Below are 26,713 nucleotides of genomic sequence, written 5' to 3'. Positions count from 1 at the left end.
TCAGAAATCAAACAGCCCATAAATGGAAAATCTTCCAAAACAGGAAAGTCAAAATCTGTTCAAACAGACTGGCAATCCGTTCAAACAGATTCATTGAACTTGGACAGTTTTTCAACCCAGTTTCCTTAAATAAATAAGGAAACAATATATCATTTATGATTGCAAGCTGTACACGATTTCTGGGCAACCAAATCAGATAAATAAAATAAATACTAATAATTTCCAATTCAAGAAAAAGATATTCTTTTATAGGAAAATATATATATTTATTTTATTAACACATAAATAAAAATCTGAATATAGAAATGCATATTTCAACAAAACAAGAAACTACCCATTTTCGAAATTCACCACAAAATATTACAAAAGAGGAAACTACTAATTTCGAAAATACCCTTTTAATTAATTTTGTCATTATTATCAAAAATGCCAATAAAGGATTTTACAATCTCCCCCTTTGGCAATTTGATAGACAAAAATTAATTCAAAAACCTGCAACACAAATGTTAGTGATAAGTAAAGAGAAAGAACTTCCCCTGCAAACATGCATGAACTTATAACAAACATGTAAATAAACTAGACTTAACTCCCCCTCAAAATAAGAAGGTACAGAGTTAAACAAAACAACAAACAAACAGGTTTTTGGAAATCTACTCTCCCCCTTTGTGTCTTTCAAAGAAGCCAAAGAACCATAAAATAAAAGAACAAAAAAGAGTATCAATGTTTAAATGACAAAAACTAAAATAAAACTAAACAACTGGATCTTTGGACAGAGATTGAACAGCCTCCAACACAGAACGTTGCAGTCCTTCAATTGACATCACTCGAGCAGTCAAAGAATCAACAGAGGCTCGAATAGCAGCTATTTCTGTTGCAACAAGTCCTGAATCTGTGGCAACAGAGGAGGAGGCATGAGGAATGTCAGCCGAGGCGATCTTCAGAGATTGGGTGTAATGCCCCAACTCCTGAGACCGTTACGGTGTGCCTTGAAAATAGTGCTAAACTCGCTAATCGAGTCGTTTGGCCAAAATCGTGAACTAAGTATGATTAGCGGTTTAGGGATTAAACATTTTGGTTAAGATGTAACGTTTCAGTAGAACGTTTAATATATACATTGGGATCCCGAAAATATAATTTCAGAGTTTATTACAGAAAATATTTACAACAGGCCGTTCTAAGCGGCAAAACAGGGTTCAACCCTAATTCCACTTTAAACCTCGGCCGTGGAGGACGAGCAGCTGCATATGTACACATCATCACCTAAGCTCTTCAACTCAAGGATGGTCCAGCTTCCTCTTGCCTTTACCTGCACCACGTAGCACCCGTGAGCCAAAGCCCAACAAGAAAACACAATATAACATGATATAATATCAACAACGATCATAATAACCATTCAGGACTATCAGTCCAAACAAATAGGTGACAATAGCCAAAAGTCACAATAATGAGCATCGCTCCCTCTAGCCATGTGACGATAGGGTCACCAGGGCTTAAATGATAAGTGATCCTTTCATAAGTTTGATTAGGACAGGTGCAAGGTGATTAGTCACCAACATAACCTTCCTCACGACTCTAGAGTCGAAACTATGGACAACGTCCCTTAGCCATGTGACTAACGGTCACCGGGGTCATATACCTTGGCTATAGTCATCTGGTCGTAGACCAGGCAAGCGCTTATAAGTTCTTCGACCCTAGAGTCGGTCTTAGCATTAATGCCATAGAGCCATTCAATGCGTGATTCTCGACTTTAGAGTCGGTCCCTGACTAGTCAGTGTCTTACACAAGTAAGTCATGCCGCCAATCATATATCACATGTTCCATATCCATAAACGAGGCATTTAGCATGCTTACTAAACAGGTATCAGTGCTATTAGGGCCATGCATAAACACAAAGGCTCAAGCTCTGAACGATATCATACTCAGTATATAAAGCATGTCCCAATCACACGTTTCTTATGCATCATATGCAATATAACCAGCAATCCAACATGCACCAATAACAGCCATGCATGTCACGCTTAATAACCAACCAACATGCATCAATGAAAGCCATGCATGTCATACTCAATAATCAACCTACATGCATCATAATAGCCATGCATGTCATACTCATTAATCAACCAACATGCATCATAATAACCATGCATGTCATACATAATAACCAACCGACATGCATCAATAATAACCACGCATGTCATACCCATTAATCAACCAACATGCATCATAATAACCATGCATGTCATACATAATAATCAACCGACATGCATCAATAATAACCACGCATGTCTCATATACACAGTGTAACGCCCTAGCTACCCCAGAACAGTTACGGTGAACGGTGGACCGGAAATTTGACCCGCTACCCGAGTCCTTTGGTCAAAAACGTGCTCTAAGTGTAATTAACAGGTTAAGGTATAAAACCAATAAAAAGGAAATGGAGATTTTCATTACAAACTGCTCTGCAGAGCTAAACAAACGTTTACAAGTTGTTCTCAGTACAAAATGGTTACTACTGTTTTAGATTTACAATCCCACCGACCTAAGCGGCAAAAATAGGGTAAACCCCTAGTTCCTCTGAGAACTCCTTGGCCGTGGTGGTCAAGCGGCCGCATATGTACACATCACCACATCAGCTCTCCACTCAAGGCTAGGTGAGCTTTTCTTTCCCTTTACCTGCACCACATAGCACCCATGAGCCAAAGCCCAACAAGAAAACATAACACTTTTCGTAAACATTATCAAATGATCATCATTATAATCACACTGAGCTTAAAGCTTTCAAACAAATGAGTGAACATCACATGAGGTCCTGATAAACCATACTGAGTGACTGACAAGCAAGTCACTAACTCAAATGGAAGAGTGGCTGCTAGGTAAGCCACTAGCCTTCAACAGGTTCTGGTAAACCATACTGAGTGACCGACAAGCACATCACTGTTTCAAGTGGGAGAGTGGCTGCTAGGTAAGCCACTAGCCTCCAAGCGCTTATTTCATTCATCGACCCTCGGGGTCGGTCTGGCATTAATGCTCTTTGAGTCATTCAATGCTGATAATCGTTGAGATCCAATCTTGTTGGCTTGCGTTAACACGCTAAGGTCGTCCTGACTAATGAGTCAGCTCAACGTGATCAGTGTCCAGTACCACTGCCGAACTTGACTAATAAGTCACAGCTTCACGGTTGATACTAGCACCTTTGCCAAACCTGACTAATGAGTCAGTACCATGCACAAGTGAGCAACATATGCTAAGCATTCTATATTCAATTCATGTCCATATTTACACAACCTACATGCCTCATGAATATCCATGCATGTCACACTTGGGGTGCAGTTTTCTTACCTCTGGTTCGGGCAAGAATGAATAAAAGAGTGACCCCGAGAACGATCGACCTTTTGGTCCTTTAGCGGTTACCTGGTCATAACCAATTATGGGATTCCATCAATAAAAGGTTCCCAAACCAAAACCTAACCTCCGGGACATCAAACACTACTCAACCGGGTAGTAGGTTCAACCCCGAGGCCTTAGGTTTGAATCCCCATGCTAAAAACACTATTCTGGCCAAAATGCCCTGTTGGGCCGCGGCCCGCCCTAGCCGCGCCGCGGTGCGCCTCCAAACAGAGGCGGCCACCCTCCTGACATGCACCATGGGTCGCGGCTCATTATGCCTAACAACCCAGAAATCAGCACGCACCAGCAGCCTCCTCCTGCGTTTTTTCCTCTCAACTCAGCCCTTTAAAACAACTCAAAACCTCAACCTAACACCCAATTAAACCTCCAAACATCACCCATAACTCTCCCCCATCAAAACCCAAGTAAAACACCACAAGAACTCCCCTTGATTCCAACTTTCCACTAGACAATTACAAGCTGAAAACCCAAGCTTGAAACAGAGTATAACCAGAAACTCAATGGATAAAACTCACCTCAAACCAGCTTTGAACCCTCTCCAATGGCTGAATCAAGTCTACAACCTCAACTTTTAAGTTCCCTAGCTTAATTCCACACCTTGAGCTCAAAAACTCCAAAGAAGAAAATGAGGGAGAAGAACGTACGGGAAGGAGAAGTGTTGCTCTGTTTCAGTTTTGTTTCTACAGCCATCTAACCCTCACATATATCCTAGCAAAATGACCAATATACCCCTAGGTCTTTTAAAGCTTCTAAAACCACTTCAAGGGTAATTTTGGCACTTTCCACCTATACCGTTAATCATAATTAACGCTTCCCAATTCCCGCTAATCTCAATATCCTCAAACACCAATAATTCACATCCCGTTACCCTTTAATGCCCGGTAACACTCTAATCATTAAAACACCCCGAGACTCACCCCGAGCCCCGAGCTTAAACCTGTTATGACCAAACCGATAATTCACATTCCTTGATCGTCTCATGTCAAATGGCTTGAACAAACCCACATCATAATGTGGTCTCAAATTATATCACCAATATGCGTGCAAATAATCAATTTACCCTCAACGGGCCAAATTACCATCACACCCCTGTAATAAGTAAATATGGACTCACATGCATGCATTTCACATCATATCATAATATAATCAACATACACATGCATTTAATCAATTAGTAACGTAATTAAGCAAGTATGGCCCTCCCGGCCCACTGTTCACACCGTTAAACACAACGGAGAATTTGGGGCATTACACACAGGGTGCAGTTTTCTTACCTCAAAGTCGAGCTAGAACGATTAAAGGAACGACCCTTTAGAACGATCAACTTTTAGTCCTTTAGCGGTCACCTAGCCATAACCAAATATAAGATACCATCAATAAAAATGGTCAACATAGGTTCCCAAATCAATATCTAGCCTCCGAGACATCAATCCCCACTTAACCGGGTACTAGGTACAACCTCGAGGCCTATGGCTTGAATCTCCAAGCTTAAAAACATGTTTTTGGTCAAAATGGCCTTAAGGGCCGCGGCCCTCCCCTGCTGCGCCGCGGCGCGCCCTGAAACAGAGAGGGTTTCCCCCTGCCAGACGCCTTGAGCCGCGGCGCACCACAGCCATGTCGCGGCTCAATACCCTGTTTATGCCCAGAAATCTCAACACGCACACCAGAATTCCCCTGCGTTTTCCCTTAGAACCAGCCCCTCAAATTAGCCCAAAACCTCTTCCAAACACTCATTTAAACCTCCATACGTCACCCATAACCTCCCATCATCAAAACCCAATCATACCAACAATCAAAACCCCTTTAAATCCATACTTCCATTAAGAATCAAAGGCTGAAAATTTAAAGATCAAAATAGAGCATAACCTGAAACAAGTGACTAAAACTCACCTTGAAACCAGTTTGAACCTTCCTTAATATCTAAACCAGGTCCACAACTTCAGCCCTTTGAATTCCTAGCTCAAAACCCCAAGATGGCCTCTCAAAAATCAAAGAAAAGTGAAGGGAGAAGCTTGTACGGGAGAGAAAGGAAGAGAAGATGAGGATGGTTCTGTTTAGTCTTTATCCTTCTACAGCCAACTAAAGGGTAATATAAATCCCTTCAAATGACCAAAATACCCTTAAGCCACCTAAAGCCTCTAAAACCATTTCAAGGGTAAAATTGGTACTTTCCGCTTATCCCGTTAATCATAATTAACGCTTTCCAATTCCCGCTAATCTCAACATTCTCAAATGCCAATAAATCACATCCCGTTACCCTAAAATTCCCGGTAATGCTATAATCATTAAATTCACCCCGAGACTCACCCCGAGCCCCGAACATAAGCCCGTTATGACTAGACCGAACACTTACATCTCATGATCGTCTCATGTCGAATAGCTCGAACCAATCCACCTTATAATGTGGCTATATTAATTAATCACAATCATGCACCCAAAATATACAATTACGCCCACAGTGGCCAAATTACCAAATTACCCTCATAGTTAACATATGAGCCCATATGCATGCATTCACCGTCATATAATAATATAATTCACGTAAACATGCATATAATCATTAAATACTATAATAAATCAATTATGGCCCTCCCGGCCTCCTAATCAAGGTCCTAAACCCTATTAGGAAATTTGGGGCATTACATTGGGGCTTGACTTTCTTGGAGGAAGGAGCAGCAGTGGCTTCAGTAGGAGGGGCAGAGGCCTTGTAGGAAGCAGCAGTAGTGGGTGCCACCAAGTCTTCTTGATCACGTTGGAGATCTTTTTTCTGCAAACTCAACACTTTATAAATAACTTGAGGAAAAGGAAGATTCAAGTTTTTCCTATTACCTTTGCGAAACCCAATGATTTGATCATGAATAACCAAAGCCAAATTTACACCAACATCGGTCCCCACCTTGTACAAAAATGATGCCATATCAAAAGAGATAGTGGCCGTGTGGGAAGTGGGCTTCCAATTTATTGTGGCAAACTTATGGAGGACATCATAAGTGTAGGTGAGATTGGAGACTGAGATGACTGTATTAGATGGCCATACCATTTTTTGACCTACCAACACAGTGATAACCATGTCCTTGTCAAGAGAAGCACCATCAACATCATCCTCGACATCAAGGGGAAGATGCAAAGCAAGAGCAATGTCTTGAGGAGAAAAAGAGAACCAATGGCCCCTAACAAACACTTTGTTATACAGAGGAGATGAAGGTTCAATAATTTCATTAGTAAGATTGGCATAGAATTCCTTGACTATTCTATCCACAAAACCAGAAAATTTAACCAAAGAACCTGAATGTTTTGGAGAAGGTGTAGAACCAGAAATAGGTTTCTTCCCTTTAGCTTTGGATGTCAAAGGAGATGCAATGTGGTCTAAGTCAGATTCGGCTTCTTGTTCAGAGGGGACAATGTCTTCTTTTTCTGGCTCATCAGACTCAGCCTCTGATTCTGCATTGTCAGGAACTGTTTCATCAGACAATGTGGTATCATGGGTTGCTTCAGATTCTGACTTTTCTTCCTCAGGATTAGATTCGGAGGAAGACAGTGAAGGGGGATGAGCCTTCAATTTTTTCTTGGCAGCAGACAAGGGAGAAAGAGATGCGTCCAACCCCAATTTCCTTTTGGGAGTCACAGAATTTTTCTTGGACTGACTCGGCTTCAAGGGCAATTTGAGCAACCCAGTAGCAGCAGCTTTGGAAGAGGAGGAAACGGATTTCGATTTTGCCCTAACCTCCAAAGACGAATCAAACGGAAGAGGAGAATGGTCCTTGGCTCGAGAGGGCACCACCACTTCAGATGGTGGTGCAACAATGTCAGCAGAGATATCTGGAAACACCATAGAATGTTCATGAGAGAGCGAAAACACCTTCTTGCATGCCTTGGATTTGCAGGACTTTCCAACAGATGTCGCAGCTGCTGGAACAGAAAGAGGCGCTGTTGACACAGACGGAGGAGGCAAAGGAGATGGAACCTTTCGGGATTGAGAAACAGGAGTCTTCTTGGAGGAAGCACCACGAGTTCTTACCATTTTTTTCTCTGTAAAACAAAAAAACACTTACCAGAAAATGAGAGAAAAAAAAATTAGAAGAAGAAGAGATAACTGAGTGAAATCGTGGGTGAGAAGAAATAGGGTAATGGCATGCCTTTTTAAATACAATACTTACCCAAAATGAATATCCACGGCAATAAAGGGTTTCCTTTTAAAAAAAAAAAAAACCAATAAAAGGAAACATCCTCTAATACACACGATCTTCATACAACTTACCTTTTTTTTTTTTATATATAAATTCTGTTTATAAAAATGTAATATGAATAAAAACCCAAACCAAAAAAGGTAACCAGAAACAAATACCCCACACGATCTCCTTATTGACTTTTTCCCTTTTTTTTTTAAAACAAAATCCTAAACAAAGTACAAGACAATAAAGATACAAATCATGATATTCCAAAATGAGAAAGAAGACAAAAATAAATTCCTTGGAGACAAAGAATATATTAAATCACACAATTAAATGCATAATTTCTCATAATCACCACAATGATTCGGTCCACCATGTATTTCCTTGATTATCATTTATTTTATTTTATATATATGCACAAAAATAAAAACTCAACCCAAAAAAATCTGCTTTGATCAAAGAGAGTCATCGTGATAAGAATAAAATCAAGCAAATGAAAATAAGTGTTAGTGTAAACCAAAGATAAGACACTTGTGAAAATGAAAAATTAGAAAGAATATTCGAGAGAAATAAAGCACAATTCAGTCACAAGCACATATTCTTAAGTGAATCAATCAACATGTATGAGTCTTACACACATTTTTTTTTTATAAACTGTGTACAATTTTTATTACATTGTTTCAAGCATAAGTGCGTGACAGTGTATGCAAGGGAACATTACCCAATGAAAAATAAGTCTTTTTCGAAAATAAAATAATTGTAACCCATGAAGACGCTGTCACACTACACCAGTGGTAGCCCTTTTCTATGGTAGCGTATCCTCTTCATAACTCCGAATTACAAAGTTCCAACTTACTCAAAAGACGGCTTTCACACACTGATGCAGGTAGCTTGTAGAGTCCAAGAACTTTACTTAGCTAGTTATTTAGTAGTATTATAGTATGTTTAGTATTATCTTTGTAACTGTGGATTTTTGGTTCAGACCGGGAATTATTTGGACACTCATAGTAGTACTTATAGATTTTCTAAGTTTAATCTATAGTTTAAGAATATTCAGTATAACCTAAGGTTTGATTAATGTGACTGATATTAAGGATTATATTTATTATATTATAAGGTTTAGACATCAACCAATAGGATTTTAAGCACATGTTATGAATGGTGATTAAGGATTAAGTATTTTTTAGGATTAAATTTAATAAGGAGTAAAGTTTGAATGTTATAGGGTCAGTCAGCAGCTTTGAATACGTTGAGGGCTTAGTCAAGGCTGTTTACTCCATTCAAACTTAGCTAAAAATGTGTAATTTCGTGTTTAATTATTCAGCGTGTGCCGATATATCGCAGCTATAGGGGGCGATATATCGCAGCACGTAGATACGGAAAACACGAGATGATGCACGGTCGCCTCGGGCATACTAGCCCAGGCGATATATCGCCTACATGGGGTGATATATCGCCTCCTCCAGCATAAATTCAAACACTTTTGAATTCTTTTCCTTTCAGCCATTCAAACTCCTTCATAAGTCCAGCATCTTTTGAACGAGTCTTCAGCCTCTGCTGAACGATTATTCAAATTATTTTCACCTAAAAAGCCATTATTTTTATTCAAGTAAAATCAAGATACTTTCATTCCCAAACTCTATAAATAGGACCTAGTACCCAGCGATTATTCACCTTTTACTCTAAGTTCAGAAGCTGCTAGTGCTAAGTGAGTGTGAGAGTGTAAACACCTGGTTTGGGAAAATCATAAGCTTAAACATCATAAGCTTATCAAACACTTTGGGAAGTGAGGTTCGTTAGTATTTCGGTTGTGGTTAGATTGGTCTTGCAAGTCTTTGAGGTAAACCCGAAACTCTATTTCATTTGTTTCATGTTATTTTCTTTCTCAAAACCTTCTACTCAGTCCCCTAACCTCATTCTTATTTTGGTTAGGGAATCCAAGTTCTTAAGCACATAAGTTGTGGTAAGCATATTTCTCAATGGTTTAGTCTTCCTATTCATTTTCATTTCTTCTTTTTAAGACTCACTCTTTCTCATATGGTTTTAGGAGTGTTCCAAAAGTCCCAACTCAGTCCATCATATCCCGGTAACTTTGGTAAGGAAAATAGGATAGAACCTATATGTGTATTGCTTGTTAGGAAAACTAATGTTGCCTCAATGGAAATGGTAAGATAATGTTACAACTCTATGCAAAATATTACAATGGACAAGATTGATTAAATAAAGTGTTACAACTCTATAACTGAAAATACAAATACAACAAAGGAAATGAAGAAGATGATGAAGAAGAAGAGAATAGTAAAATACAACTCAAAACAAAAGTTACAAATAAAATAAAGTGTTTGGACCAAATGAAGAGATTACAACTCTTAAACAAAATATACAAGTAAATAAAACAAGAGAATAAGAAGAAGAACAATAGAACAAAAGGAAGAACATAAACCACAAACAAACTCTCACTTACACAACCTAAGTGAAGAGGATTGGGGATCACCAACTTGAACAAGGTTAAAACCTTTGTCCAAAAGCTTATTTCCCCCTAACTCAAGCACTAAGGGATCTCTCTCAGATTTTGGAAATGCTTTATGGAATTATCAAGCCTCAAGGTGTTTCTAGCCAAGTGCTTTAGTGGATAGAAATGGTGTGTCTTACAAGTGAGCATTAGGCTCCTATTTATAGAGTTTAGAGACACCCTTTGAATTTCAAATTCCACCAACCCCCATGGCTGTTACCAATGATAAATTGGGTGTTTTATGGAATTAAAATAGAGATTTGGGAGTTACTTGGCTGTTGGAAACGTTCAAAATTGGATAAAAACCGACTTAGTATGAATCTGTCAGCCACTAGCGCCGCGGCGCTAGTTTCAAGCGCCGCGGCCCTTGGTCAGTTTCAGCAACCAATTTTTTGAGTTTTTTCCAAAACGTTCCAATTTATTCCCACTTGATTTTGTAACTTCTATACACAATATGGGAGTTAAAATCACATCTCTATCAGCCATTTCTCATATGGCTTTATGAAATCCAATCTCAAATGTGTAACATATAATATACACATTATTGGGTAATATTTGGGAGTTACAAATTTGTGATGAATTTGTAACACCAAATATGTTACATGTTTGGATTTTTCACATATATCCAAATAATGTAACTCTCTATTATATGTTACAATATGTGCACTCTATGTCACATTTATTTAATCTAAAACATTATATTATAAAATAATATAATATTACATTATATTATAAAATAATATAACATTCCCCCACTAGATTAAATAGTCATCTATTGTAACACTTATTTAATCAATCATTATATTTAAAATATAACATATCCCCCACTTGATTAAATAAGAACTCTCTCTTATAGGAGTCATTGCATTGATGCATAAAGTAAAGTGTTTTTCAACTTGAACTTTACTATAGTGTAATTATCACAAAATTTGTCGAAAATTTGGTTGCACTAGGCATTGAACCATCTTTTCATGATGACAAATCGGTGATAATACACACACCTTTGTGATGTTCACTTGAGACCTCTATGTCTCGCTTTGCACCGTTAATGGCCATGTGCACTTTCCATTCATGGACGTTCTTGAGAATACTCCCAATTCTCATGAGAGGCGGCACCACCCCTAGGTCCATATAGGTAGAATTCTTACAGTATTTTGTTACCAAAAATACTTGTCTTTACAAGACTGAATTCTATTAAAAAACCTTTCGGTTTTAACCCTCCATTTGGTAACACACAAGTACTCAATATCTCATATGGGACTTGTTTTGAGTACAACTAATATTCACTTGATTGACTTGTTCTTACCTATTGAACCTAACACTAGTTGAGTAACTAGTGTTAAGATAGGTTGCCATCAATCGTGAATCACTTTAGGGAGTTTAAGTCCCATCCCTCGAGATGATGCAGCCACTAAATCCCTCGTTAGTGGCTTAGTGAAAGGATCCGCTAGATTTTCACTTGTTCTCACATAGGATATTGAGATGACTCCTCTTTGAATCAATTCTCTTACATATCCATGTCTTAGACTAATATGTCTAGACTTCCCATTATACACTCCACTGCATGCTCTAGCCAATGTTGCTTGGCTATCACAATGTATCGATATAGTAGATACATTATCTTTGATTAGGGGAATCTCTATCAACAGATCCCTTAACCATTCGGCCTCTTTGCCAGTAGCAGCTAGAGCTATGAACTCCGCTTCCATAGTGGAATGAGATATACAGGTTTGTTTCTTGGAACCCCACGAAATTGCACCTCCACCAAGTGTAAATACCCAACCAGTTGTGGACAAGTTGTCCCCAATATTGGATATCCAACTTGCATCTGTATATCCTTCTAATATCGAAGGAAATTTGGAGTAGTGAAGGCTTAGTCCTTTGGTTTTCTTGAGATAACCAAGGACTCTTCCAATTGCCTTCCAGTGATCCACACTTGGATTACTTGTAAACCTACTAAGTTTACTTACCGCAAATGCTATATCAGGTCTAGTACACTGGGCAGCGTACATTAGACTCCCTATAGCACTAGCGTACTCCAATTGAGCCACCGCTCTTCCTTCATTCTTCTCTAGTTTTACACTATGATCGAATGGAGTATTGGCATCTTTAACCTTGAGATGGTTAAATTTGTTCAATACTTTCTCAACGTAGTGGGCTTGCCCTAGCGCAAAACCTCCACTATGTTTCTTTACTTTGATACCGAGTATGGTATCAACTTCTCCAAGATCTTTCATCATGAAGGTTGATGATAGAAACCTCTTCGTTTATTCTATCCCTTTCATGCTATTACTTAGAATAAGCATGTCATCCACATATAAGCAAACAATGATCACATATCCCTTACAAGTTTTGGAATACAAACACTTGTCTCCATTGTTATGTCTAAACCCATTAGACATGATGGCTTGATCAAATTTCTCATGCCATTGCTTAGGAGCTTGTTTCAATCCATATAAGGATTTTACAAGTCTACAAACTTTATGTTCATATTTTGGTAGGACAAACCCTTCGGGTTGTTCCATATAGACCTCCTCATTGAGGTCACCATTAAGGAATGCCGTTTTGACATCCATTTGATGAACATACAAGTTGTGTATAGAAGCTAAAGCGAACAAAATTCTTATAGAAGTTGTTCTTGCAACAGGCGCATAGGTATCGAAATAATCGATACCCTCTTTTTGCCTAAACCCTTTAGCTACTAATCTAGCTTTAAAGGTTTGGATAGTGCCATCAGTGTGGTATTTTCTCCTAAATACCCACTTACACCCAATTGGCTTAGACCCCGGTGGGAGGTCTACCAATTCCCAAGTGTTATTGGAAAGAATGGAATCCATCTCATCATTGATGGCTTCTTTCCAAAATGCACTATCTCTTGATTGCATAGCTTCTCTATAAGTCTTAGGATCATCCTCAACGAGAAGTACAATAGGAATTTTCCTAATGACTTCCTCTCTATTTCCTTCTACCATGTAGAATGAAATTCGTTGAGAATCTATCTCATCCACTACTAGACTTTTATGATTTTTAAGCCTTTGACTTCTTCTAGGTTCAAAGGGTTGCTTTACATCCTTTTGAGAATTCTCCTCTTGAGAATCAACTTTGGATGTAGAAACTTGAGAATTGTTCTCATATAACAAATTCTCCTTTAGAGATGTTGAAGCTTGAGAATTGTTGTCACATAACATATTCTCAAAGAATTCAACTTCTCTAGATTCAATCACAATATTAGACTCTAAGTCTAGTAGCCTATAAGCTTTACTATTGTTGGCATAACCAACAAAAGCACACTTTATGGCTCTTGAACCTAACTTTGTTCTATTAGGTTCGGTTTTCTTGCAATATGCAAGACACCCCCACACTTTGAAGTACCCTATGTTGGGTTTTCTTCCTTTCCATAACTCATATGGAGATATAAATACCATGTGAAAATTTTCAAGCAAATAATCACTAATTTCGCTTTTAGTTGTCTAAATAATCTCAAAATCTGTTAAACAACTTTTGTGCATTTTCTAAGAGTCTCTTTGAGATTCTTTTGAAAACATCATTTTGACATCCATTGATTTTCTCATCAAAGTCAATTTGAAGATGTCAATTTTTAAGCACTTAAATCAAAGAAAATAAACCCTCAATGATTTATTTAAAGACTTTGATTTCTAATGCTTTGGTTTAAAAAATTATCCCCTCATTGAGATTAATTTAAACATATCACAATCTTTAACCAAAAAAGAATAAAATTCTCTTCAATATTATTCACCATTGGTGTAAAGATTCAAAATTGCTTCTCCAATTTTGTAATGTCTCCTCATTGAGACATTGAATATTTAAGAATTATTGTCACTAAATAATTCTCAAATATATTTCATTTGACCACACTCTAGACTATAAGTCTATTGAGTCAATATGTAATCCCACAATTTTTTAATCCACCTTGATCCATTTTTCTTGCAATAGCAAGACACTTATCAAAAGATGTAACAATTTTAGGTTCATCTTTTCTTATCTCATAAGTAGAGATGGTCAACACTTAAATGATAAATTTTAATTTCTCAAATAATTCTCTTTATTTACCAAATAAATAGTAACTCATCACATTGCAATAAAATATGATAAAACATATTTATATTATTATTATCACCTTAATAATCATATGATATGGCACACCATAATAATCATGATAATTCTCATGTATATATCAATATACTTTTATATATTAACATAATTATGTGTCAAAGAAATTTCACATAATTTTTAACATACATCCATCATATTAGCATGCATTTTGAATCTCATAATTATATTGTAAGTATATCACAAATATCATACAATAATTCACATATCCACATATTGATATATTCTATTGATTCACAAAATCAATATATAGGCATGTCAAAAACTACCTAATTATCATGATTTATAAAATCTCAAAAGATAATTTTCATGTCAAATGTATGTCTTACTATCTCACATATAGCATACACATAAGATTAAAAATCATTAGATTATGTAGAGCTTCTCAAAAGTTCACTTCTAAGGATTTAACTTTCACAAATAGATGTGTAACCTATGTTACAATGTATCTCATATTATATTAACATGTTAACATTTACACAATTATTCATATATCAACATTTGGAAAACATGCTAATACATGAAATACAATTTCATCACTATTATATAAAATTTATACTTACCTTGTCTTACCACCAAGTTCAATTGAATCCATGAAACCTATTCCACCCTACTAGGTCTTGGTTCATGATTTTGATAGTCTCACCTTCCATTGAAACAAACAATGGGAATAAGCTTTTGAATGTTAGGAAAACTAATGTTGCCTCAATGGAAATGGTAAGATAATGTTACAACTCTATGCAAAATATTACAATGGACAAGATTGATTAAATAAAGTGTTACAACTCTATAACTGAAAATACAAATACAACAAAGGAAATGAAGAAGATGATGAAGAAGAAGAGAATAGTAAAATACAACTCAAAACAAAAGTTACAAATAAAATAAAGTGTTTGGACCAAATGAAGAGATTACAACTCTTAAACAAAATATACAAGTAAATAAAACAAGAGAATAAGAAGAAGAACAATAGAACAAAAGGAAGAACATAAACCACAAACAAACTCTCACTTACACAACCTAAGTGAAGAGGATTGGGGATCACCAACTTGAACAAGGTTTAAAACCTTTGTCCAAAAGCTTATTTCCCCCTAACTCAAGCACTAAGGGATCTCTCTCAGATTTTGGAAATGCTTTATGGAATTATCAAGCCTCAAGGTGTTTCTAGCCAAGTGCTTTAGTGGATAGAAATGGTGTGTCTTACAAGTGAGCATTAGGCTCCTATTTATAGAGTTTAGAGACACCCTTTGAATTTCAAATTCCACCAACCCCCATGGCTATTACCAATGATAAATTGGGTGTTTTATGGAATTAAAATAGAGATTTGGGAGTTACTTGGCTGTTGGAAACATTCAAAATTGGATAAAAACCGACTTAGTATGAATCTGTCAGCCACTAGCGCCGCGGCGCTAGTTTCAAGCGCCGCGGCCCTTGGTCAGTTTCAGCAACCAATTTTTTGAGTTTTTTCCAAAACGTTCCAATTTATTCCCACTTGATTTTGTAACTTCCATACACAATATGGGAGTTAAAATCACATCTCTATCAGTCATTTCTCATATGGCTTTATGAAATCCAATCTCAAATGTGTAACATATAATATACACATTATTGGGTAATATTTGGGAGTTACAAATTTGTGATGAATTTGTAACACCAAATATGTTACATGTTTGGATTTTTCACATATATCCAAATAATGTAACTCTCTATTATATGTTACAATATGTGACACTCTATGTCACATTTATTTAATCTAAAACATTATATTATAAAATAATATAATATTACATTATATTATAAAATAATATAACATTGCTTATGTTATCTTATGCTATGAAATATGATATGTTATGAATATGTTATGAATGTGTATGTTTGTAGGCTTGGGCTTATGCCCTCTTTGACTAACAAGACCCCAAAAAGATTATGGGCATATGCCTACTTAGCTAGTAGGACCCCACTAATCTCATGGGCATAAGGTTGTTTAGTCTATGGGACCCCAAGTAATAATTGCCATTATAATAAGTGTATGTATTAAGTGTTATGATATGTCTTTACATTTATTATGAAATTTATGTGTATGACTATGTGTTAGATTTTCCTTGCTGGGCATTAGGCTCATTCCTTTTTGTTTTATGTGCAGGAAAATAGCTTTAGAGGCGGTAAGATTCGTGACGCTTAGAGGATGTGTATCGATGGTGAATGGAGTCAAGGGGCCGAGCGTTATTCGATTCGAGGATGTAGTTTTGTTTTATGTCTTTTTATATGTATTTTCCGCACTATTTATGTAATGTCTTTTTATTTTAAATCATGTTTTGTTTTTAAAGACAATGGGATCCCATATCCTTCTTAGTATTTTATTTTGTAAGTAACTCTTATTTTTACAAGTTACTCAATAAAATTATGGTATTTCCGCAAAAATGTAAGTTTATGTATAGTTTCGTTAATGGTCCAAACGTCTAGATTAGTGGGTCATTACATAGCTCTATTCTTGCACAGGAGCTTGAAACAATGCTACACAAAAGGAAGCTCAAACATTAAACATTGATTAATTTACTTGAATATGCCTAGGAGGAATAGATTAAATTTCTCTCAAGAACATACAACCAAAGATTCATAAACACAAGACAGAATATCCAGCTTGACACACAACAAAATTTTCAAATTGATTGACAATTTTCTTATCCAAAAAAAAACATACATTAGATCAAGCGGACAACACCATAACAAGAGAATTTAAAGAGAACAAACCCCCAAAGATTTTTGGAGGAAATCAAAGCGAACCGAATCAAGAGCTTTAGTGAAAATATCTGCAATTTGTTTATGTGTTTCAATATATTCCAAGACAAGAACTTTATTTTCAACTAATTCTCTTATGAAATGATGACGAATATCAATATGTTTAGTACGAGAATGTTGCACATGATTTTTTGAAATATTAATTGCACTTGTATTATCACAAAAAATAGTTAAAGTGTCAAGATCAAACCCATAATCCATCATCATTTGCTTCATCCACAAAAGTTGTGCACAACAACTTCCCGCTACAATGTATTCGACCTCAGCTGTTGAGAGAGAAATAGAATTCTGTTTCTTGCTGTGCCAAGAAACAAGATTATTTCCCAAGAAGAAACATCCTCCACTAGTGCTTTTTCTGTCATCAGTGTTACCTGCCCAATCAGCATCACTAAAACACACTAGATTAGGGTTAGTTTCTTTTGAATACCAAATACCATAATCAGCAGTCCCATGAACATATCGAATGATTCTTTTGACAGCTGCAACATGAGACTCCATGGGATTTCCTTGGTACCTAGCACACACACCAACACTATAACTCAAATCAGGTCGACTAGCAGTGAGATAAAGAAGACTACCAATCATGCTCCTATACAGTGTAGGATCCACTTTGACACCATTTTCATCTTTGGATAGCTTCATAGTCGTTCCCATTGGTGTTTTGGCAATCTTTGAACTTTCAAGTCCAAACTTTTTCACCAAGTTCTTAGCATATTTGCTTTGAGAAATAAATGTGTCTTCATCTAATTGCTTGACTTGCAAACCTAAGAAATAGGTCAATTCTCCCACCATGCTCATTTCAAATTCTTCTTTCATTTGCTTCACAAATACCTGCACCTCATTGTCAGAAGTAGAACCAAACACAATATCATCAACATAAATCTGAGCAATAATGATGTTAGATTTAATGTTTTTGATAAACAGAGTTTTATCTACTCCACCCCTTTTGTATCCATGAGAAACAAGAAATTGAGAGAGTCTCTCATACCAAGCCCGAGGGGCTTGCTTCAAACCATATAGAGATTTCTCCAATTTGTAAACATGATCAGGTGCATGGGGATCTTCAAACCCTTTAGGTTGTTCAACATATACCTCTTCATTCAAGATCCCACTGAGAAATGCGGATTTGACATCCATTTGGAACAACCTGAAACCAATCAAACAAGCAATAGACAATAATAATCTAATTGATTCAAGTCTTGCAACAGGTGCAAATGTTTCATCAAAGACTATTCCTTCCACTTGTGTGTACCCTTGTGCCACTAATCTTGCTTTATTTCGCACGATTGTACCAAATTCATCAGATTTATTTTTGAAAATCCATTTTGTGCCAATAATATTAGTATGCAACGGTCTTGGCACAAGGATCCACACTTTGTTTCTAAAAAATTGTTCCAATTCCTCCTGCATAGCTTTAATCCAATTTTCATCAGTTAAAGCTTCTTTCACATTTTTAGGCTCAATTAGATAAGAAACAAACAAATTGAACAACATTACTAAACCTTCTTCGTGTTACCATACTATCTTTTGGATTTCCAAGTATTAAATATGTTGGATGATTTAACTTAACTCTGGTTGATGGCTCCTTTTGGACTTCATCCAAAATAATATCTGAAAATTTCTTTTCTGTCTGTCCAGAATCTGTTTCATCAAATTCGCGATTTGTTGGAACAGATGGACCAGACGTTGCAACAGTAGTATCACTGACACAAGCTTCTTCGTGTTTTTCAGTAGGTTCATCAATAAACCTTTCAATTTCTTCCTCAGTAGAAAACTCAGAAAAATCCCTGGAACCATCAATAACAACGTTAGCCGACTCCATTACAGTTTGGGTTCTCATGTTATACACACGATAGGCCCTACTGTTAGTGGAGTATCCAATAAAAACACCTTCATCACTCTTAGCACCAAATTTACCAAGATTTTCTCTATCTCTCAAAATGTAACAAACACATCCAAAAACATGAAAGTAAGCCACACTTGGTTTCTTACCTTTCCAAATTTCATAAGATGTTTTAGATGTACCTGGACGAAGAAAAACACGATTTATGATATAGCAAGCAGTGTTAATTGCTTCTGCCCATAACCGTTTGGTCAATTTTTTGCTGTTTAGCATCACTCTAGCCATTTCTTGAAGAGTGCGGTTTTTCCTCTCTACAACTCCATTCTGTTGAGGAGTTTTGGGAGCTGAAAACTCATGAGAGATACCTGCAGACTTACAAAAATCATCATAGACAGAATTCTCAAATTCTTTACCATGATCACTTCTTATACGAATAATTTTTCCAATGTTGCAATCTTTTTCAACTTTTAATTTCAAGCAAAGAGTTTAAAGGCATCAAAAGTGTCAGATTTTTCTTTCAAGAAATCCACCCAAGTATATCTAGAAAAATCATCCACACAAACAAAAATATACCTTTTCCCATTTAAACTCTCAATTTGAATTGGACCCATAAGATCCATGTGAAGCAATTCTAAAACTTTCGAAGTGTTTATGTCAGAAACACTTTTATGTGTAATTTTCAATTGCTTACAAAGTTGACAACTCTTGCACTTACCATCAGATTCTTTACCTAGCTTAGGTAAACCATGAACACTCCCTGCATGTGACAATTTTTTCAAGGTTTTGAAATTTATGTGACCAAGTTTAGCATGCCACATATCAGTGTTATTACTCACAACAGATTGACACATAATAGATGGCAGAAGAGTGTAGCAATTGTCATTAGATCTATAACCTTCAAGAACATTCTCACCATTCTTGTTTAAAACAAAACAATTCTCTTTATCAAAATTAACAGTATAACCTTGATCACAAATTTGACTTATGCTTAGAAGATTAGCTTTAAGACCTTCCACAAGTAACACTCTTTTGATTCTAGGCAACCCTTCAAAGTTAAGAGTACCCATACCAAGAACATTACCTTCAATTCCATTGCCAAAAGTAACAGACCCACAATGCATAGGTTTTATGTCTGTAAGAATAGACTTGTCACCTGTCATATGTCTTGAACAACCATTGTCAAAATACCAAAAATATGAAGAAGCAGATCTATCATATTCACTAGTAAAACCAGCAAAACAATTATTCTTTTTTATCCATATTTTCTTTGATTGAACATTTTCCTTTTTTACTCTTTTGAAATCATCAAAATAATTGAATTTTTCAAAATATTCATTTTTAGCAAAATTCATAAGAGTAAAACACTTAGGACGAATATGACCCTTCCTACCACAAAAATGGCAGATTGGAATGAATTTTTCGAATTCACCATTGGATTTACCTGTTGACTGTGTCCTTTCTGTTGGAACAATCCGAGTACTGGATACAACAGATTTCACTGAGGATGACACAGGAACATCAGACGATAACATCCCAGCCGAGACAAAGACAGTTTTCTTTGATTTTTTAGAACTTGAAGCACCCAGTCCCACATGACTTCTTTGACCTGAATTCTGTATATTCTCAAAAATAGTTGAGCCGGGGTTAAGCATTCTAACATTTTTCTCAAGAGTATCCAAATCTTTAGACAACTTATTAATTTCAACATTTTTTGAAATTATTTCTTTTTCCAAATTTTCATTCAAATCAGTAAGTTGTTTAATTTCAAGGGATAAATCTTTATTTTTGCTTACCAATGACCGATTTTCAGAACACACTTTCACCCATGAACCATACATCTTTTTGTAAGATTCACTCAAAGACTCATCATTCAATTCAGATTCATCACTATCAGAATTTTCTTCATCTTTTGAAACATTATTCAAGCAAACAATTTTTTCATTTTCAGATTTAGAACCAGGTAAAATAGAAGTGAGAGCGACATTACCTTCCTCATCTTCACTACTTTCAGAGTCATTATCACTCCAAGTAGCAATCATACCTTTTTGTTCTTTTTCAAAGTATTTGCACATTCAGACTGGATGTGACCAAATCCCTCACATTCCCTGCACTGAATACCCTTTTTATTAGTTTGAAAAGGTTTAAGAGAAGAATGATTACCTTTTGACATCTTTCCATTGAATTTCTTGTTTCCTATCTTATTCATATATTTTCGAAAATTCTTTGCAAGCATTGCCATTTCATTATCACCATCTTCATCATCTGAGACTTCCTTTTCAGTGCTCTTGAAAGCTATGGTTTTCTCCTTTTCTTTGGAAGTACTTGGCTTGTCTTTTTGACGAATCTTTTGATTTAACTCAAAGGTACGAAGTGACCCCATTAGTTCTTCTACCTTCATAGTACTGAAATTTTTTGCCTCTTCCATAGCAGTGAGCTTAACATTGAACCTGTCAGGAAGAACTCGAACGATTTTTCTAACAAGAACAGAATCATCAAGTTTTTCACCAAGTGCAAAATACTCATTAGAAATATCAGATAATCTCTCATAAAATTCAGATAGTGTTTCAGAATCAGACATTCTAAGGTCATCAAACCTGGTTTGTAACATAATAAATCTAGACCTTTTAACATCTACAGTTCCTTCGAACTGAGTTTGAAGAATTGTCCAAGCATCTTTAGCCGAGACACATGTGGAAACAAGTTTTATAAAACTTTCTCCAACGCCATTAAATATGGCGTGAAGAGCTTTATTATTATAGCTGGATAATTTTTCTTCTTCTGTGTCCCAAACAAGTTCAGATTTTACAATTGTGCTTCCATCTTCACCTTTTTCAGTAGGAGGTGACCATCCAAACAAAATTGCTCTCCATGCTTTCTCATCTTGAGCTTTTATGAAAGCTCTCATCCTAACTTTCCAATATGGATAGTTTGAGTCATTTAGCAATGGAGGTCAAGACACCGAACTACCTTCTGCAAAGAAAGACATTTCACACAAAAAAAATCAAATGGAAAATAACCTCAAGATCTCACTAAGAGTTTAGTGAACCGCTCTGATACCAATTGAAATTCCGTTTTTTATGATTACCAACTTAATTATTTAAATTAAATAATTAATTGTTGAACTGTAACAGAAATGTTTAAACAGATACAAAGATTGTTTGAACAGAAACCAGATATGTTTAAACAGTTTGTGACCAGAAGATAAAGACGAACATAAAGTAAAGAACACACGAATTTTTACGTGGTATCAGCAATCTTTGCAGATTGCTACTAGTCTACGGGGCCACGCCCATAGAATGAAATTTATTAGAAGAATATCTAAATGATTACAAAACCAAATTGACTTATACAAATAAAGACTCCCTCTTGAATTTGTCGCAACTGTTGTAATCTAAACTCCTAATCAAATTTCTGAAGTGCTAAGATCTTGAACTCCCTTCAAATCATAACACTTGCACTTTTCCTCCCGAAAAGTGACTCACGAACAAGACTTCTCCTGAAGCTTGATGACCAATGTCCAAGTGTGGTCAACCTGCACAATTAACACAAAGAAAACAATACAGAAGTACACTGTAATAAACCACTAAGAACTTGTTGGACTCAAGTTCTTCACATAATAAAAGTCTCTCTAAAATTTGAAAAATATTTGGAAAATAATACACCAAGAGAGATGATCAAAAACCAACGACTTAAGGATGATTATATACTGTTTAGAATCCCTTTAGGTCGTGGAAAACAAATCACAAATCAAACAGCCCATAAATGGAAAATCTTCCAAAACAAGAAAGTCAGAATCTGTTCAAACAGACTGGCAATCCGTTCAAACAGATTCATTGAACCTGGATAGTTTTTCAACCCAGTTTCCTTAAATAAATAAGGAAACCATATATCATTTATGATTGCAAGCTGTACACGATTTCTGGGCAACCAAATCAGATAAATAAAATAAATACTAATAATTTCCAATTCAAGAAAAAGATATTCTTTTATAGGAAAATATATATATTTATTTTATTAACACATAAATAAAAATCTGAATATAGAAAGACATATTTCAACAAAACAAGAAACTACCCATTTTCGAAATTCACCACAAAATATTACAAAAGAGGAAACTACTAATTTCGAAAATACCCTTTTAATTAATTTTGTCATTATTATCAAAAATGGCAATAAAAGATTTTACAAATTATCTCATAAATCTGATTCTTTTGCAACAATTACAACTAAAGCACTCATTAACAATTAATAAGGAAAAAAACAATTAATAAGTTTCTTTTGTCTTTTCAATTCCAAACAAAAAGAAATTTCTAAATTGAAATAATAAAAAATTTATGTTTACATAAGTAGTAATTGACATAACCTAATAACTAGGGATGCACATTTTTCCCATGGGGACGGGGTTCCGCAGGGACGGGGACGGAAGAAACACTCCCAGCCAATTCCCCGCCCTGTATGCATCACTACTAATAACACTACATCTCTATCGTGAGTCCAAAATCCACTCCATCTACCCTAATTCATGCATCTATCATTATAACATATTATACCTTTCAAATATGTTGCGCATTGGATTGTTTGTAGATATAATATTCAAATATGATCTTTAATTTGTCCACTTTAGGAAAACTAGATATCAGGACAACATAGAAAGGGGCAACAATATAAAAAATAATGTGCAACGCGTTTTCAATAAATTATTAATTTGATTATATTATTTCAAAACTTCCTATATACAATATTATACATATATAATAATTCATATATATTGTGCCAACTTCTCTTTGTCTACATATTATATTTCCTTAATTAAGATGATATTTCTTCTACTTAATTAGATCTCATACTAAATCAAAGGGAAGTCTGAATTGATTGTTTCTTATTTCTTGAAGATTCAGAGATTAATTAGTACCTTTGATCAACTTGTTTCTATTGGGATTTTCAGACAACCGGTTGTGAATTCTAGACATCCTTTAATGGATTAATTCCCGATAAAATCTATATAAAAAATTATTAAAACAAGACCAAATTACAAAATGAGCTTTAAAAAAAGTATGTCCCACCAATTACTCTTGTTACATATACATGTACACACATCATTCTCTACAAGTATTTTTTTTGTCCTATAAGATTTTTTCTCTCTTAATAATAAAAAGGTGTTTGCAAGATGATCATATATATATATTTATGTATTATAATATTTTGCAAAGTAATAACCTTTCTTGACATGGTATCGAATGTGTTGGAAATACGATTTTGGAAAGAAAAAGTGATGTTAGAAAATAGGGCCAGGTATTTGGAAATATAACATTCTCTTTGTAGTTATTTTGCAAAATAGCATCTTTTTTATATTTATTTGCAAAATAGTATTCTAGATACATTCACACTCCTGTCAAAAATTCTAAACGCATTATATGGAGGCCATTTTGCAAAAAAAAAAAAAAATTAAACTAAAGAAAAACATTTTACAAAGTAACTTAAAATAAAGTATATTTTCAACAATTACGTCCTTTAAAAAAAAATATCAATTTTGTCAAACATTTTTATCGGAGTAATTTTCTTACTATTGAAAGAATAACAATAATTTACAAAATGATATTAAAATAATATTAATTTTAGTGAATTACTGTAATAATAATCTTCAAGTTGTGTATAAAAATATAGAACTATTATGTGGCAGGGGCTTCAAAAAAAGCTCCATCGGTAGGGCTTTTTTGTATTTCTGACGTGTAAATAATTTTTGGCGCGATTTTTTTTATGATAGTGTATATTGTAGTTATTTAAAGCATCGTGTAAATTTTCAGAAAATTCTGAATAATTTACCGTACCGAAAACTAAGTTTAACCATGCTATTTTTCACGCGCATAAAAAAATTAGTCATACATACAACAATTTATTTTTAAACTAATTTTCGGCACTGTAAATTATTCGAAATTTTCTGAAAATTTGCAGGATGTTCTAAATAACTAAAATATACACGGTCATAAAAAATCACATAAAAAATTATTTATAAATTAAGAACACAAAAGAGTCTTACCGATTACCGATTACCGATTACCGATTACCGATAGTACTATTTTTTAAGCTCTTACCAAACAAATTTACAAAAATATAAAAGTAATAATAACTTGTTCTTTAGTAGTTTATATAATAAGAATAAAGTACCTCAGTTAGTCAATATTGCAATTTTTAAAAACCATATAATTCATGACTAATATATTAGTTTTTAATTGATCAACGAGGTGAAGGGAAGTTTCTCATGCACCAATAACACATCGATAATCGTGCATTTATTTCTCTAGAACATAAAATACAGTCATTCTTGCAATAAAGTAAACATGTCCTCTTACCTAGTCCAACTCAAAGCTTAAACAACGAAAAAAATACAAATATATATATAATAAATATTGATTGTGATTGATGATTTGAATGGCTTTTGATTTAAGATAATTATTTTTAAGTAGTACTATTTTTTTTATATGCACTTCACCTTTCACAAGGTTTCTCCATATACATATACATATACATATATTGCTATATACACGTATTATAATGAGTAATATGTATACATATACATATATTGCAATATGTATATATTGCTATATATATACACGTATTATAATGAGTAATATGTATACATATACATATATTGCAATATGTATATATTGCTATATACACGTATTATAATGAGTAATAATATGTATACATATATTGCAATATGTGTATATTGCTATAATGAGTAATATGTATACATATACATATACATATATTGCAATATGTATATATTGCTATACACGTATTATAATGAGTAATAGTCATGCGCAACGAAATAATAAGGTTTTTGGTGATAAGTTTTCACATCATATCTAGCTCAGATGCAAATAAAAACAATTTAGAGACGTAAAGAAAATGCAATTAATGAAACTCCAATTAAATTCATATTAGCTAGGTTTTATATGTGTACCCTAACCGTAACCCTAACCCTAGCTAGCAATATATATAAAAACTAATTATTTATTTATGTATATTCATGGTTGTTGAGTTAGGCCTTAATATATATGCCCTGAAAAGAATTTAATGCTTTTTATTATAGCCAATTTAGAATAAAGATTGGTCCTTATTTGTCCATCGAGCAGAGACATTTTGTTTCAAAACTATATGTGTTAATAAACAATTTAGATTTTATTTAGACACATTTCTTTTGTCTTTCCTATCTCAACAGAAGAATTTAAGAATTAAAATAAATTTATTATAAAATAACAATTTATGTATATATGTTCAATGGTTCAATTTTAATTGATTATTATTCTCATTCAACCTTTTAATTAGGACTCTCTACATTTTGGATTAAATACCAACGCCCTATCTCATAATTCATATGACTATCATAAAATATTATACATCAATCATAAAGTTTAACAGGCTTTTTTTTCACTTTGTTTAATGGTTAAATATTTATTTGAATTGAAAACATTATTAGAGATTTTGAAGGCAACCTTTCAAATATGTTGCATTGATTAATTTGTTTGTGTAGATATATTATTCAAATATGATCTCTAATACTAAAGCAAAAGAAAGAGTCTTTAATTATCGATTGTTTCTTGAAGATTAAGAGATTAATTAGTACCTTGATCAACTTGTTTCCATTGGTCATCATGTAGTAGTTTTACATCATATCGCATTAAAGCAAAAATCTTTATTAATGGATTGTCAAAAGAAACTTATAGTTTTATTAATTATTGTTTCCATAAACTCTATAGCATATGATTATAGTATTCAGCCATGTGCTAATTATTTAATTTTTTTGGTTCTTATCTAATTATATATTATAATTCTCCCATTTTTCAT

General features: G+C 34.6%; 1 protein-coding gene across 1 annotated transcript; it reads right to left on the bottom strand.

Annotated features, from left to right (window-relative positions):
* Window positions 1-749: 749 nt before the first annotated feature.
* LOC133813854 (uncharacterized) lies at window positions 750-7,429 on the bottom strand. The gene is made up of 2 exons (XM_062246890.1): window positions 6,052-7,429; window positions 750-889 (listed from the first exon to the last, which is right to left on the bottom strand). Exons 1-2 carry the CDS (start codon window positions 7,427-7,429, stop codon window positions 750-752), a joined length of 1,518 nt encoding a protein of 505 aa, XP_062102874.1.
* Window positions 7,430-26,713: the final 19,284 nt, after the last annotated feature.

The sequence above is a fragment of the Humulus lupulus genome, chromosome 2 (assembly GCF_963169125.1).
Source record: "Humulus lupulus chromosome 2, drHumLupu1.1, whole genome shotgun sequence".
Taxonomy (NCBI): domain Eukaryota; kingdom Viridiplantae; phylum Streptophyta; class Magnoliopsida; order Rosales; family Cannabaceae; genus Humulus; species Humulus lupulus.
Note: the sequence above shows the minus strand (reverse complement) of the source record. Positions and strands in the feature narration are given on the sequence as shown.

Coding starts and splice junctions, on each gene's coding strand:
- LOC133813854 (XM_062246890.1), bottom strand. CDS start 7,429: ATGGTAAGAACTCGTGGTGCTTCCTCCAAGAAGACTCCTGTTTCTCAA. Junction 890..6,051: donor CAAGAAAGTCAAGCCCCAAT/GTAATGCCCCAA, acceptor CTGTTGCCACAG/ATTCAGGACTTGTTGCAACA.